General features: G+C 49.3%; 1 protein-coding gene across 3 annotated transcripts in view; it reads left to right on the top strand.

Annotated features, from left to right (window-relative positions):
• The window catches only part of CHM (CHM Rab escort protein), a 262,693-nt gene that overhangs the window by 91,214 nt on the left and 155,459 nt on the right, over positions 1-16,020 (top strand). For all 3 annotated transcript variants that reach the window (XM_082263122.1, XM_082263120.1, XM_082263121.1), the window contains exon 8: positions 1,429-1,651. In XM_082263122.1, coding sequence (XP_082119248.1) covers positions 1,429-1,651 — 223 coding nt within the window. The remainder of the gene's footprint in view (positions 1-1,428; positions 1,652-16,020) is intronic.

The following is a 16,020-nucleotide window of genomic DNA, read 5'->3' as shown; positions in this document are numbered from 1 at the left end:
ATCTATAAAATGTCCAGAACAATTACTTTTTGGGGGAAAACCCAAAATTTGAGATTTTCTTTGATTTTCACTTTTATTGATAATGGTAAACAGGACAAATGGAGAGGGGTGAATCTCCCGGGGGACACAGACCACAATAAAAAAAAAAAAAAAACAGGGGTTCTAATCTAAAATAAAATAAAAAAAAATGGTTTTGCCTTTAGTTATATTTAACCACTTTACCACCGGAGGATTTTGCTGTCTTACGTCTGGGCCACTTTTTGCGATTTGGCACTGTGCGACTTTAACTGACAATTGCGCGGTCGTGCGACGCCGTACCCAAACAAAATTTACGTCCTTTTTTTCCCACAAATAGAGCTTTCTTTTGGTGGTATTTGATCACCTGTGCGATTTTTACTTTTTGCGCTATAAATAAGAGCGTAAATTTTGAAAAAATAATATTTTTCACATTTTTTATATATGAAATTCCCCCCCCAAAAAATGTAAAAATTAAAATTTTTTAAAATTTTTGGCCAATTTGTTTTCTGCTACCTATGTTGGGTAAAAAAAATCACAATAAGCGTATTTTGATTGGTTTGCGCAAAAGTTATTGCGTTTACTAACAAAGGGAAAGATTTTTGTAATTTTTGGTGTTTTTGCTTTTTAACGAGTAATGGCTGCGATCTGCGATTTTTTTTTTTTTTTTTTTTTTTTTTTTTTTTGCGGGACTGCGACATTGCGGGGACAGATAGGACCCTTGACTGACATTTTTGAAACTTTTGGGGGTATCAGTGACATTACTACAGTAATCAGTGCTATAAATATGCACTGTTACTGTAAAAATGACACTGGCAGGGAAGGGGTTAACTTTTATTGGAGAGGGAGGGGTTAATGTATGCCTGGTGCTTACGAACATGTGTGGGGGGGAGGTGACTGAGTGACACAGGGACACATCACAGGTTGAGCTATGCTGAACCCTGCAATCTGACCCTGTCTGTCACTTAGGAGATCCGCCCGCTTTGTTTACACAAGCGGGCGGATCTCCAAATTCGATTCCCAGACGATCGGGGAAGAGCGGCTGTGATCACCTCCGCTCCTCCCCTGGCCCGACTCCCGCTGTAAATGAATACAGTGGGAGTGAGCCTCCGGCGGCGCGCGAGCGCCGCCCACAAGGGGAGGAATCCAGCGACGTAGGTCTACATCGCTGGACGATAACGAACCACTGTGCCGCAGTAGAGCTCAAGTGAGCGGTCGGCAAGTGGTTAAACAATAATAATTGCAGTAATAATTACGACACAAATATTAATTTATTATTATTATATATTTTGTATTGTAAAGCCCTATTATTATTGTACATATTTTATAGTAAATGATAACCATTAATGTAATTTATTCTTATTGTTATTTTGTTATTATTATGTAAATTGAATCATCTTTTCTTTTTTGCAGATCACAAGGATTCCACCTTTGCGGAGTTCCTGCAGGCGAAGCGGCTGACGCCCAGTTTGCAGCACTTCGTCCTTTGCTCCATCGCCATGGTTTCCAAAAGCACCAACACGGTAGACGGGCTGAGGGCGACGCAGCATTTCTTGCAGTGTCTGGGCCGCTATGGTAACACCCCCTTCCTCTTCCACATGTACGGATTGGGGGAGATTCCGCAGTGTTTCTGCAGGTGAGTGCTCCAGTAGGAACAGACTAGATCCATTCATTAATAACCAATTCTAGGCAACGCGTTTCATTGTATGAGCTTTATACACAGACACAGCATTTCATGTTTAGGTATTTTAGCATTTCAGCATTTAGGTTTAGGTCTGGAGACATGCTTGGTCAGTCCATCACCTTACCCTCAGCTTCTTTAGCAAGGCAGTGGTCATCTTGGAGGTGTTTGGGGTCGTTATCATGTTGGAATACTGCCCTGCCCCCCAGTCTCTGAAGGGAGGGGATCATGCTCTGCTTCAGTATGTCACAGTACATGTTGGCATTCATGGTTCCCTCAATGAACTGTAGCTCCCCGGTGCCGGCAGCACTCATGCAGCCCCAGACCATGACACTCCCACCACCATGCATGACTGTAGGAAGACACACTTGTCTTTCTACTCCTCACTTGGTTGCCCCCACACACGCCTGACACCATCTGACACCAAATAAGTTTATCTTGGTCTCATCAGAGCACAGGAGATGGTTCCAGTAATCCATGTCCTTAGTCTGCTTGTCTTCAGCAAACTGTTTGCGGGCTTTCTTGTGCATCATCTTTAGAAGAGGCTTCCTTCTGGGATGACAGCCATGCAGACCAATTTGATGCAGGGTGCGGCGTATGGTCTGAGCACTGACAGGCTGACCCCTCCCCCACCCCTTCAACCTCTGCAGCAATGCCGGCAGCACTCATACCTCTATTCCCCAAAGGCAACCTCCTGATATGACGCTGAGCACGTGCACTCAACTTCTTTGGTTGACCATGGCAAGTGGAACCTGACCTGTTAAACCTCTATATAATCTTGGCCACCGTGCTGCAGCTCAGTTTCAGGGTCTTGGCAATCTTCTTATAGCCTAGGCCATATTTATGTAGAGCAACAATTCATTTTTTTCAGATCCTCAGAGAGTTCTTTGCCATGAGGTGCCATGTTGAACTTCCAGTGACCAGTATGAGAGAGTGAGAGCGATAACACCAAATTTAACACACCTGCTCCCCATTCACACCTGAGACCTTGTAACACTAACGAGTCACATGACACCGGAGAGGGAAAATGTCTAATTGGGCCCAATTTGGACATTGTCACTTAGGGGTGTACTCACTTTTGTTGCCAGCGGTTTAGACATTAATGGCTGTGTGTTGAGTTATTTTGAGGGGACAGTAAATTTACACTGTTATACAAGCTGTACACTCACTACTTTACATTGTAGCAAAGTGTCATTTCTTCAGTGTTGTCACATGAAAAGATAGAATAAAATATGTACAAAAGAACACTAGAAAAGCCCGATTAGACTTTGCCTTAAAAAAGCCAGACCAGTTCTGGAAAAGCATTCGTTGGATGGATGAATCTTAGATTAATCTGTAAAAGAATGGCGGGAAGAAAAGTGTGGAGAAGGTTTGGAACATCTCATGATCCAAAGCACACAACGTCATCTGTAAAACATGGTGGAGGCAGTGTGGTGGCATGGGCATGCATGGCTTCCAGTGGCACCGGGTCATTGGTGGTTATTGATGATGTGACCGAAGACAGAAGCAGATGGATGAATTCTGCAGTGTTTAGAGATATACTGTCAGCCCAGATTCAGCCAAGTTGATTGGACGGCGCTTCACAGTACAGATGGGCAACGATGCAAAACGCACTGCAAAAGCAACCCAGGAGCTTCCGAAAGAAAAAGAAGTGGAATATTCTGCAATGGCCGAACCAATCACCTGATCTCATCCTAATTGAACATTTCACTTGCTGAAGGCAAAACTAAAGGCAGAAAGAGCCACAAAGAAAGAACAACTGAAGACGGCCGCAGGTAGATCCGGGCAAAGCATCAGAAAGGAGGAAAGCCGGTCTCTGGTAATGTCCATGGCTTCCACACTTCAGGCAGTCATTGTTAGTAAAGGATTCTCAACAAAATATTAAAAATTAACATTTTATTTATGATTATATTAATTTGTCCAATTACATTTGAGCCCCTGAAAATGGGAGGACTGCGTATAAAAATGGTCAAATTTCCTAAAATTTCTACTTGATATTTATGTTCAACTCTTTGAATTAAAGCTGAAAGTCTAACGTTTGCTTTGATCTTTTTGTATTAATTTTATCCTGGTGGCATACAGAGCGACAACTGTGCCTGTGTCCAAATATATATGGACCTAGCTATGTATTGGGGAGGGGAGGATTAGAATGGGGCATAATGTATGTTTTGCTGGAAGGTCAGTTTTACTCATGTAAATCCTCTCCCCCCCCCCCCCCCAAGTATGACCATGTGTGTCGGAGATCCCCCTTCCCCCCCAGTATGACCCATGTGTCAGAGATCCCACCCAGTATGACCCATGTGTCAGAGATTCCCCCCCCCCCCCCAGTATGACCCGTGTGTCGGAGATTCCCCCCCCCCCCCAATATGACCCGTGTGTCGGAGATTCCCCCCCAGTATAACCCATGTATTGGAGATTCCCCCACCCCCAGTATGACCCATGTGTCGAAGGTCCGCCCCAGTATGACCTGTGTGTCCGAGATCCCCCCCCCCAGTATGACCTGTGTGTCCGAGATCCCCCCCCCCAGTATGACCCGTGTGTCGGAGATCCCCCCCCCCCCCACCCAGAATGACCCGTGTGTGTGGGCTCTTTTAAGGTTATACTTGTCTTCTGATCTGCCAGACGAGCCGTGTGAGGTGCTGACCGCGGCGCAGGATATTAATGGAAAAGTCGCTCTTCATCCGCAATGTCAGACTTCAGACAAATTCTTTGGGAGTGACGTATTGTGGCCGAGCCGAGGACACCGAGAACATTCCTATCCTACATTTCTTCATAGATCAGAGAACACAACGAGAGGAACCCGGAGGAGTCCAATGATAATCACCTGATGAATGATCCACCGAGTGATACTAATACATGACTCTTCTCTCCTGTAATACTCTGCACTGCTGGAGGACTCTGCTCCTTTCTCTATAACGCTCCTCTCCTGAAATACTCTGCACTGCTGGAGGACTCTGCTCCTTCCTCTATAACTCTCCTCCCCTGAAATACTCTGCACTGCTGGAGGACTCTGCTCCTTTCTCTATAACGCTCCTCTCCTGAAATACTCTGCACTGCTGGAGGACTCTGCTCCTTCCTCTATAACTCTCCTCTCCTGAAATACTCTGCACTGCTGGAGGACTCTGCTCCTTCCTCTATAACTCTCCTCCCCTGAAATACTCTGCACTGCTGGAGGACTCCGCTCCTTCCTCTATAACTCTGCTCTGCTGGAGGACTCCGCTCCTTCCTCTATAACTCTCCTCTCCTGAAATACTCTGCTCTGCTGGAGGACTCTGCTCCTTCCTCTATAACTCTCCTCCCCTGAAATACTCTGCACTGCTGGAAGACTCTGCTCCTTCCTCTATAACTCTCCTCTCCTGGAATACTCTGCACTGCTGGAAGACTCTGCTCCTTCCTCTATAACTCTCCTATCCTGAAATACTCTGCTCTGCTGGAGGACTCTGCTCCTTCCTCTATAACTCTCCTCTCCTGAAATACTCTGCTCTGCTGGAGGACTCTGCTCCTTCCTCTATAACTCTCCTCCCCTGAAATACTCTGCTCTGCTGGAGGACTCTGCTCCTTCCTCTGCTCTCCTCTCCTGAAATACTCTGCTCTGCTGGAGGACTCTGCTCCTTCCTCTATAACTCTCCTCCCCTGAAATACTCTGCTCTGCTGGAGGACTCTGCTCCTTCCTCTGCTCTCCTCTCCTGAAATACTCTGCACTGCAGGAGGACTCTGCTCCTTCCTCTATCTATGTTAGTGTATATCGGAGAAGAGTGGAGTTCTGCCTCTTTCAGAACGATCGCTGTCACGAGGGGGCCTTGATGGCGGTCTCTGCCCTCCTCTCCGCGCGTTGTTTTAATAACCGTCCCGTCAGTCCATCACAGGACGGAGGAGGTGAAAACTGTAAATAGAAGATTGCGGGGACGGCCTTCCCGGAACCACGCAGCCCTCGGCTCTGAGAATTATATTTGGAGGTTCGAGGTGTGACACGGCTGAGCGTTTTATCGCTCGGCGGGTAATGAAGAATATTGGCGGCCGATTGTTTAGTGTGTATAGTAAAGGAGGTGAGCGCGGCCTCCATACATCACCGCTTACAGCTTTTATCTGCGGCGGATCAGGATCAGGTGTCGCTTTCCGTTGATTTCTCGCCGCCGTCCCGCGCCGGGCTTTAATGTAAACCTCTTAAGCTGCTCGCCGCCGCGCGTTCTCATCAAGGCTGCCGTTATATATGGCGCACCATGCATATTTATGGCAATGAGTCAAAGACATTTGGAAGTCACATTTGCAGGTTATGAATGTTTGCTGCATAAACAGAGCTGTACCTCACAGCAATGGCTGACACCGAGGGGGGGGGGGGCTGTACCCAAACCCCCGCCGCTCTCATCAACCCCCCCCCCCCCCCCCAAATAAAAAAAGAAAGCCATTGTGTGTTTCCAGGAATCACATTTTTCTTACCATTCCTTTTAGATACAACATCTACATTTGTTACACAGTGGCTGTACCTGTAAGCTGAAATCCTGAGTCTGTACACCCGCTGTGCCCATTATGAGGGGTTCCCACCATCCCTAATAATGGGCACAGCAGGTGTACAGACCCAGAAACTCAGCACAGGGATGGTGGGAACCCCTCATAATGGGCACAGCGGGTGTACAGACCCAGGAACTCAGTACAGGGATGGTGGGAACCCCTCATAATGGACATAGCAGGTGTACAGACCCTGGAACTCAGCACAGGGATGGTGGGAAACTGCCATTCCACTCCCTGACAGCGAGGTGTGAGGTTGCTGGTTCCTTAGCTCGTGTGCTTCCAGAAGCCAGGGGCTAGAGTTGCTTCTCTGCCCCAGGAAGGATGCTGGATCCTGGGGAGGACCCTGGCGGGGGCCCCCTGGATAGGCCTGAGACTATGGAAGACATGGAGCTCGGCCGAAGGAGGGGTGAATCCCTGCCTACCTTTAGACGGAGGACTGTTGAAAAGCTGAGGCGGATTGAGAAAGAGGAGGAGAAATTGGCAACTTTGAAAGTAGAATTTAAAAAGAAAAAGTTGTATTGTGCCAAACTGTACAGTAAGAAGAGACCGGCTCTGAGGCCTGAATTGAAGGACTTGGAGCAAGCTTTGAGGAAGCAGAAAGAGTTGGTGAGCTCTCTGAAGGAAAGCTGTGAAGCACTTCAGGAGAAATACAGGAATGAGGAGCGTTTCAGCCGTATGAGGAGAGGAGCCGTTTCCAGCATGGAGAGTGACCCAGTCAGTGAGGAGATTCAGGTACCGACAGAGTCAGCAGAGAGTGAGAAAGTGGGCCCGGAGGATGAGCCCAGCTCTTCAACACCTCAGAGATCTGCTGAGCCCCCAATGGCGGAGGCCTCTGTCTCCCTCCCTCTGCAGCAGCAATGTGGAACATCTGAGCAGGAGGTTGAGGGGGGTACTGGCAGTTTGGAGTTCGTCGCTGAGCTGGAATCCCCTCTGGATGGAAGAAAGTTCCATTTTTCTGCAGATTCCCCAGATGAGGAGATGGATACCGTTCCTCGCCCTATGAGAGAGAGACCTGTGGAGAGAGGAAAATTCACCATTAAGCCTGCAACATCCAGGAGGGAGTTTGATCCCACCATCAGCCATGACACTGCAGAGGTAACAACACAGCAAGCAGGTACAGTGTGTGTGCAAGGTGGTGATGTGAACTTTAATGACAATGTGCTTGCTGAGGGTTGTAGTGCTATGGGCTGTCAGCCCACACCCATAGACAATGTGCAGCATGCAGTGCAACCTGATACACCTGCTGAAAAAATTCCACTTTTAAATGCAAGTGGTGAGAAAATTGGAAAAAACTGTGTGTTTCTGGTTGAAGAGTCTGCAGAGAGGAGCACCACGGACATTGCAGAGGCTTTGCCTGGACCAAATACAGTGGCTGTTCCTGAGCATGGTGGAGGAGATGCTGGGAGCAGTAGTACTATAACTTTTTTGGAGTCTGCAGTAGACAAGGCTGTGATTGAACCCAGGAAAGCAGCTGAGTGCTCAGAGAAGGGGGAGGGGGTGGGTCTTGTCTCTGCTGCTCCAAAGACTGCAAGGGTTGATTCAGGCTCCTTGTCATCAGGTGTGGTTGGGTCTAAAGACAATGCTGTAATTGCTGATGTTTCTGGGAGGAAAACCTATGCTGGTGTTGCTGAAGGGTTTGGGAGGGGGGTGCAAGCAGGGAAGGAGCATGGAAATGTTTCATCTTCCTCATTATTTAAAAGGAGGAATGTGGTACAGCTCAGATGGGAAGGCGAAGGTATTCCGCCATATAGGAGAGCTGTGGTTGATAAGATTCTGCAGATGGGCTTTAAACCTGCAGATATCTTTGCCCTGATCAGTCCGACCGGCTCCTATGAGTACGATTTGTCCTTTGTCCGTCCGGAGTCTTTGGACATATTTTGGGAGAAATATGAACATGTGTGTAGGAGCCTGCCGGACTGGAAAGGGCTCATCCCCAAAGTTGTGTCACGTCAGCCACTTATTAAAATGGTGACGATTCTTGTGCGCAATGAGTCCATTCCACAAGGGGATTTATCTGTATGGCTGAGGAGATATGGAGACATCCTGAGCCCCTTACACAAAATTATGGATGATCGAGGAATATGGACGGGGGGATGGTCTGTGCAGCTAAAACTGAGGGTTATTGATAATGTCATCCAGCATCTGCCATCCTCAGCTTTCCTAGGGAGGGACAGACTGACCATCTTCTATCCAGGCCAGCCAAAGCTGTGCAATAAGTGTGGGGATAAAGGGCACTTTGCATCCTCCTGTCCAGTAATGAAATGCTCTCTGTGTCAGGATTTAGGGCATTTGGCAAAGGATTGCAATATTATAAGGTGCAACTTGTGCAATGCAGTTGGGCATCCTTATAGCCAGTGTCCTGAGGCAATGCACAACCAGCCTGAGCTCATGAGAGAGTTTTTCCGTCTGGACATGGAGGATGTTCAGAGCTCAGCAGCTAGGGTGCCTGCGATTCCCTCCGAGACTGTACCAATACCCAGTGTGTCAGTGTCTTCCCAGTCTGTGGTGCCCCAGTCTGTGCCAATACCCAGTGTGTCAGTGTCTTCCCAGTCTGTGGTGCCCCAGTCTGTGCCAATGCCCAGTGTGTCAGTGTCTTCCCAGTCTGTGGTGCCCCAGTCTGTGCCAATGCCCAGTGTGTCAGTGTCTTCCCAGTCTGTATGTAAGGTATCGGTTACTAAGAATGTGTCCAATCCTTCTGTGTCTATGTCTTCCAAAATTGCAGAGGCGGCAAGAGGTGCTGAGGCAGGGGCATCAAGTACAGTGCCAGTCCCCTCCCCTAGACATTGCAGGGCTTCCATTAGGGACCATGGGGTGCAGAGGAGTGGGGAGAATGGTGAAGAGGCTGGCCTGGTGGTAGATAAGGTAAGGGAGAGTGGGGGTGAAGGGGAGGGTAAGAGTGGGGAAACTGTTATTTCCAATTTGTCCAAGGGGGATACGGAATGGTTGGAGGAGAAAAGAAAGAAGGGCAAAAGAAGGAAAAAAAAGTGTTCAGCTACCCACAGTCCTGAGGTTTTGCCTTTGACAAATAAGTTTGGGGTCCTGTCAGATGATGACGATGAATGGGACTTGTTGAGTACAGAATCTTCCATGGATGATGAGTCGCAGGGTGCAGTGAAGCGCACTGGTTCTCCAGGGGGAGAGAGTAGTCAGGCTAAGAAACGGCTGCCTCAATTATCTGTTAAAAGTGGCAACCAATAATGTTATCAGCTGAAAATCAGTCCTAAAATATAATTTTTCATTAAAGGCTCCATGCATGGTGAAGTTTCTTAGTCCGGCTCTCTCGTAGGGTTTATGCTGTGTGCAGTTTGGTTTATTTATTATGTTCTTGTTTTGTATAGTTATATTCAATTATTTTGTAAATATGTTATTTATAATTTATTTATTATGGTTTTATTGTATACAAGTTGATTGATTGTAAGAATTTCCAATAAACAAAATTAACCCCTCATAATGGGCACAGCAGGTGTACAGACCCAGGAACTCAGTACAGGGATGGTGGGAACCCCTCATAATGGGCGCAGCAGGTGTACAGACCCGGGAACTCAGCACAGGGATGGTGGGAACCCCTCATAATGGGCGCAGCAGGTGTACAGACCCAGGAACTCAGTACAGGGATGGTGGGAACTCCTCATAATGGGCACAGCAGGTGTACAGACCCAGGAACTCAGTACAGGGATGGTGGGAACCCCTCATAATGGGCACAGCGGGTTTACAGACCCAGGAACTCAGTACAGGGATGGTGGGAACCCCTCATAATGGGCGCAGCAGGTGTACAGACCCAGGAACTCAGTACAGGGATGGTGGGAACCCCTCATAATGGGCACAGCGGGTGTACAGACTCAGGAACTCAGTACAGGGATGGTGGGAACTCCTCATAATGGGCACAGCGGGTGTACAGACCCAGGAACTTGGCACAGGGATGGTGGGAACCCCTCATAATGGGCACAGCAGGTGTACAGACCCAGGAACTCAGTACAGGGATGGTGGGAACCCCTCATAATGGGCGCAGCAGGTGTACAGACCCGGGAACTCAGCACAGGGATGGTGGGAACCCCTCATAATGGGCGCAGCAGGTGTACAGACCCAGGAACTCAGTACAGGGATGGTGGGAACTCCTCATAATGGGCACAGCAGGTGTACAGACCCAGGAACTCAGTACAGGGATGGTGGGAACCCCTCATAATGGGCACAGCGGGTTTACAGACCCAGGAACTCAGTACAGGGATGGTGGGAACCCCTCATAATGGGCGCAGCAGGTGTACAGACCCAGGAACTCAGTACAGGGATGGTGGGAACCCCTCATAATGGGCACAGCGGGTGTACAGACTCAGGAACTCAGTACAGGGATGGTGGGAACTCCTCATAATGGGCACAGCGGGTGTACAGACCCAGGAACTTGGCACAGGGATGGTGGGAACCCCTCATAATGGGCGCAGCAGGTGTACAGACCCAGGAACTCAGCACAGGGATGGTGGGAACCCCTCATAATGGACATAGCAGGTGTGCAGACCCGGGAACTCAACACAGGGATGGTGGGAACCCCTCATAATGGACATAGCAGGTGTACAGACCCGGGAACTCAACACAGGGATGTTGGGAACCCCTCATAATGGACACAGCAGGTGTACAGACCCGGGAACTCAGCACAGGGATGGTGGGAACCCCTCATAATGGACACAGCAGGTGTACAGACCCGGGAACTCAGCACAGGGATGGCGGGAACCCCTCATAATGGACACAGCAGGTGTACAGACCCAGGAACTCAGCACAGGGATGGTGGGGACTCGTCATAATGGGCACAGTGGGTGTACAGACCCAGGAACTCGGCACGGGGATGGTGGGAACCCCTCATAATGGGCACATGACATCACTTACGGGTTTTTACATGGAGACCCGATCAGAGCTGATTGCGGCTTTGTTGGGATCTTCAACGGCCGCGCAGGCTGGTTGCCTGGTGGGACGGGCGAGCCGCAGAAGGCAGCGGAAGGGGGGGGGGACGTCCCCTCCCACTCCTTGTAATGACAGTCGAGCGACTTCTCAGCAGCATCGGTTGTCATTACAAGACAGCCGACCGTTGGCTATGGACACCGGTACCGGGGTGATGCCTCTAGCTGCAGGCATTACTCCGGTACAGCACTTTCCCAAAATATCGGCAATATCGGTAACCTCCGGGGGCGATTCCGATATATCGGGGAAAGTGCATATCGGCCCACGATACATTGGCTTTGCCGATAATTGGTCGATCCCTAGTCCACACACACCTGCACAGGTTGAACTGGATGGACTATTGTCTTTATTCAACCTCAACTACTATGTAACTATGTATCATGTTACTGAATGTGTCCTAATTCAGGCAGCAGCCAAGGAGCAACATCCTGAATTCACTGCCCATCTGCATACCTTTCCCTCACTCCCACTTCTCCATTACTCCTTAGAGAAGTATGGTCAAGATATCCCACCAAACATTACAAGATGCAAAGGTAACGTTTCTGAACCCCTTGATTGACCGTAATGCCACGGAGCGGGCCCTGGATTACCTCCCTCAATGGACACAGTTAGTTCCCGTTGGGGTGTCCGTCGGGAAGACACATCGTCTAGGTACCGCCCAACAAGGTACATTTAACCAAGGGATATTAGGGATCAAGAGAAAAACATATCACGGTACTCAACCATGATATCTGAACCAACCTAACCCAACTGTCTTTCTGACAGTGGCGGCGGGTGCGTTGGGGGCGCATCCATGCATGCGTCCGGCCCCCTAATCTGCATGCGGGTCGCCGGATGCATGGAGTTCAATGGGGTTTTTTTTTTCTGAGTCACCTGATTAGTGCCAGAGGCTCTAATAGGCTTCAGTAAAGGGTGGACCTGGGGCACAGAGCAGTGTGCCCCGAGCTCACCCATTGTGTGACAATAGCGCATGAAAATTCGCTATTGTCACACGGATCCTCCTCTTGGCCAATCAGGAAATGGGTCGGAGACTGCACTGGTCTCGAAGGGGGGGGGGGGGGGGTGAACGGCACGCTGGTCACTCTGTGTTGAAAGGGGGCACACTGATCTCTGCATTGAATGGGGGTGCGCTGGTCACTCTGCATTGAAGGGGGCACACTATACCTTGATTATTGGAGGCCCCTTTCACACTTTTGTGACCTCAAAGTCACGCAATTTTTACAGCGTTTTTTGCCGCAAAGCAATGCCTATTACATTTTTCTGTTTGCGCCCCCTCCCCCCACCTCCCAAAAGAAAATTTTGAGCACCAGCCGCCACTGCTTTCTGATGTTCTGTTAATGTCTTAGTTCAGCATGTAACCTCCTGGAAGACAGTTTAATAGCTATTGTTAATGTTCTTTAAAAGATTTCTCCTCACTTAGGTCCCTTTCAGACTGGCTTTCCGGATCGGATCCTCCATGCAGCCCTATGGAGCAGCAGATGTCAGCGGAGACATCTCCTCTGACACCCGCTACTATCTGATCCCATCCTGTCCTTGAAATGTGGACGGATAAAAACCCTATTTTTCCATCAATCTGGAGGATTGGATCGGATGAGAACGGACAGGCGGTCCGTTCTCATCCAATCTCCCATCGAGGACAGCGGGGATCTGACAGCTCCGTCTCTGCACACAGAGCAGAGACTAAGCTGTCATCCGCCTGCTCAGCGGAGATCTGCAGATTGATCCCCGCTGAGCAAAACTGAGTCCGCCGGGTGCACCGGTCGTGTGAAAGGAGCCTAATTCTGTCATAGTTATGGAACTCTCTTCTTGAAAACCAGTGATGTATAACTTTGATGCTGTTTGTTCAATAAAATATGTTGAAAGAAAATGGACTGCCTGTCCGCTTTCATCCGATCCGATCCTCCAGATGGATGGAAAATATGGTTTACATCCGTCTGGATTTCACGGACAGGTTCGGATCGGAGAGCAGCGGGTGTCAGAGGAGATGTCTCCGCTGACATCCGCCGCTCCATAGAGGTACATGGGGCATCCGATCCGGACCGCCTGAAAAACTGACACTGATCGGAAATCCCGTGTGAAAGGGGATTAAGAATCGAGGACATGCAGTTTTATGATCGTGATGGGGGGGCGTGCAGCTCTACTGTGATCTATTTGGACAGCGGCATAGTGTCCGTCTGGGGGGGGGGGGGGGGGGTGGAGTGTTAGATTGACTAGCAGATTTAGATACATTAACAATATAAAGCCAAACTCCAGCCTATTATTAACGGCTTCCAGACCACCCGCAGACGTTAAATCCCGGGGTTATGGCAGCAGATAGCTCTGATAACCACTGGATTTTTTTAATCTGCAGGCGGTCCTCTTTCTTATAAGGGTGGTGCCAGCGGCGGATTCGCCCCGGGATCACTCTTACTGTGCGGCGGAAGAAGTGACCCTCCCTCCCGCCACTTCACGTTCGTTTACCCCGCTTACCAAACCCGCCGGCAGCGGGGAATACTATCCGGTCCGCGCTCCTCACAGGCAGGAAGCAAGAAGGCAAGTGAGGGCAAGATGGCCCCCACTCAACTCTATGATCTTGGAGGACCGGAGCGACGTCAAACGTCGTCTTCTAGCAACTGATTTAAAGAGCCAATTTTTTTTCATCATGAAAAAAAATATATATTTCTCTATCGCTCATTGAGCAGGACTAGACAGGAAATTAAAATGCTCTGGCCACACCCTAGGGGCAGTCCCAGAGGGTATATCCTCTCTCTCTCTGCCTCCGCAAATCAGTTATTTTCTGTCTAGTTAGGAGTAAGGACCTAGATACCTTGCTGGGATCTTCGGTCCTGGCAAGATTTTTTTCTTAAAAAGATTTTTTTAGACAGCTTTTTTCTCCAGTGTTCCTGTGAGATCTTCAAGCAAGAAAGCTGAACTGGGCGACGGGCTGGATGTTGAGATCCGGTGGTCACCCCAGTTCAGCCTACGAGTGCGTGCAGGCCATAGCTCCGCGCTGGGTCGGCCGCGACAAAGTCCCATTAAGGGACTGACCCCGCGAGTTAAACGTCTCGCTGAAACGCCAAAGACCATGAGTCACGGCGTCCGTATTGGTCGACAGCCCTCCCGCCCCGGTGGAGAGGGGTACTGTCAGGAGTTGGTGCCCGCCTGGTTCCGGTATGGTGAGTAGTATGTTCCCCCTTTTCCCCCTGACGGGTCTTGTGGTGAACGCGGGCCCCTCTCTGTATGGTAAGATAGAGTCCCCCTCTATCCTATAACATGGCACAGATCCCCCTACTTTGAGTGTGATTTTATGTGCAAAAAGCCAGGAGGCTTGGTTTGGGAGCTAACAATCTAATTGTATACATGTTTAAAAGATTGTAATCAGTGGCAGTCTGGGAATCTTACGGAGATAAGAATAAGCTACCTACCAGTCAGAAGCCACGGACATGTAGACTGCCTTCCTAGTCAAATCTCCAGCTATAGCAGGCCTTCCGAAGGCTATGAGGTCCGCCAGGGCCGGTACCGCCAACCACGCCAAAAATCCCCATGCAGAGAGAGTGTTGTGTGCCCTGCAGCACACCGCTATTCGGTACAGGCCGCCGCCATTTTTTTTGCTGGATTGCACGAGCCGCCATTTTGGCGTAGCCTCGTGTCTCCAGCATGGGGGCGGCCATGTTTGAGGTGATCCAAACACCTCGTGGAGCTAGGGGAGGCGCCGGAAGGCGTGCAGAGGGGCGGAGCCGCCTCCTTTCTTCCTGGGCAGCCAGCCAAAAGACTTCCTGTTTGTCAAGACAGCGCTGTAATCTGTTGCAGTTAAACTCTGAGCATCAAGTGGTGAGCCTGGGGGTCTATCTCTCTCTCTCTCTCTCTCTCGATCGATAGGGATCCCTAGCAGGTAACACTAAGGGGCTTTTGTGGCGCTGGGGGTCTGTGAAAAAAAAAAAAAAAAAAAGGTTTTTATTTTTGAATTATATTATCCGGGAAGTTACTGGAATAATCATGGACCCTGCCACACAAATTCCCCCACCTGTTTCCCTCGAGGGGGCCACGGGACCCGCCGGTGCACAGAGTATAGAGTCATTTACAGCAATTTTGGAGTCTATGGTGGCTCGGGTGGAGGCGGCCTGTCAGGGACGGGGGTCAAGGAAGCGACCCCCGCCTACCCCTATACTATCTGACACCTCTGACTCAGATTCAGAGATGGTCACTGCAGTTGCAGGTTCCTCTGCAAGGGCTGTTACCTCAGGTAAAGCTCCCTCAGACAGTGAGGAGGACGTTTCTTCTCCCGCTATAATTCAGGAAGAAGCATTGGTGGACGCACTAGTTGTGGCAGTGCAGGAAACCTTAAAACTTGAGGTTTTACCGGCAGAAGCAACTGATACAGAGATTCCTTTTGGTACTAACAAGCCCATCAAAACGGTGAAGGTTTTTCCTGTACCTAAATGTTTTGGTAATAAGATTAAAGGAGAATGGGAGCATTCTAAACGTACCTTTACTATTTCCAAGCGTATTGCTAGACGCTATCCGTTTGAGGAATCCATCATTAAGAAATGGACGGTACCACCAGTGGTGGATCCACCTATTTCCAGGCTGAATAAAGCCACGGTTATCCCAGTGGAGGACACTTCGTCCTTTAAGGATCCGGTGGATCGAAAGATGGAAGCAGAGTCCCGCACCATCTTCTCTCTGATAGGGTCAGCATTTAGACCAGTAATTGTTATTGGTCTAGTTTCCCAGACACTTACGGAATGGGCGAGATTGGTACGCCAAGACCTTAGGGGAAAAGATATTCCCCAGGAAACATCTGATTTGATGGAACAGATTATACAAGGGCTACAGTTTATCTGTGACGCAGCCTTGGACACTACTCCCTTATTAGGGCATGCATCTAA

This window comes from Pelophylax lessonae (assembly GCF_965119305.1).
Source record: "Pelophylax lessonae genome assembly, chromosome: 7".
Taxonomy (NCBI): Eukaryota; Metazoa; Chordata; class Amphibia; order Anura; family Ranidae; genus Pelophylax; species Pelophylax lessonae.
The sequence above is the reverse complement of the archived record's forward strand: the minus strand, read 5'-3'. Positions and strand labels throughout refer to the sequence as shown.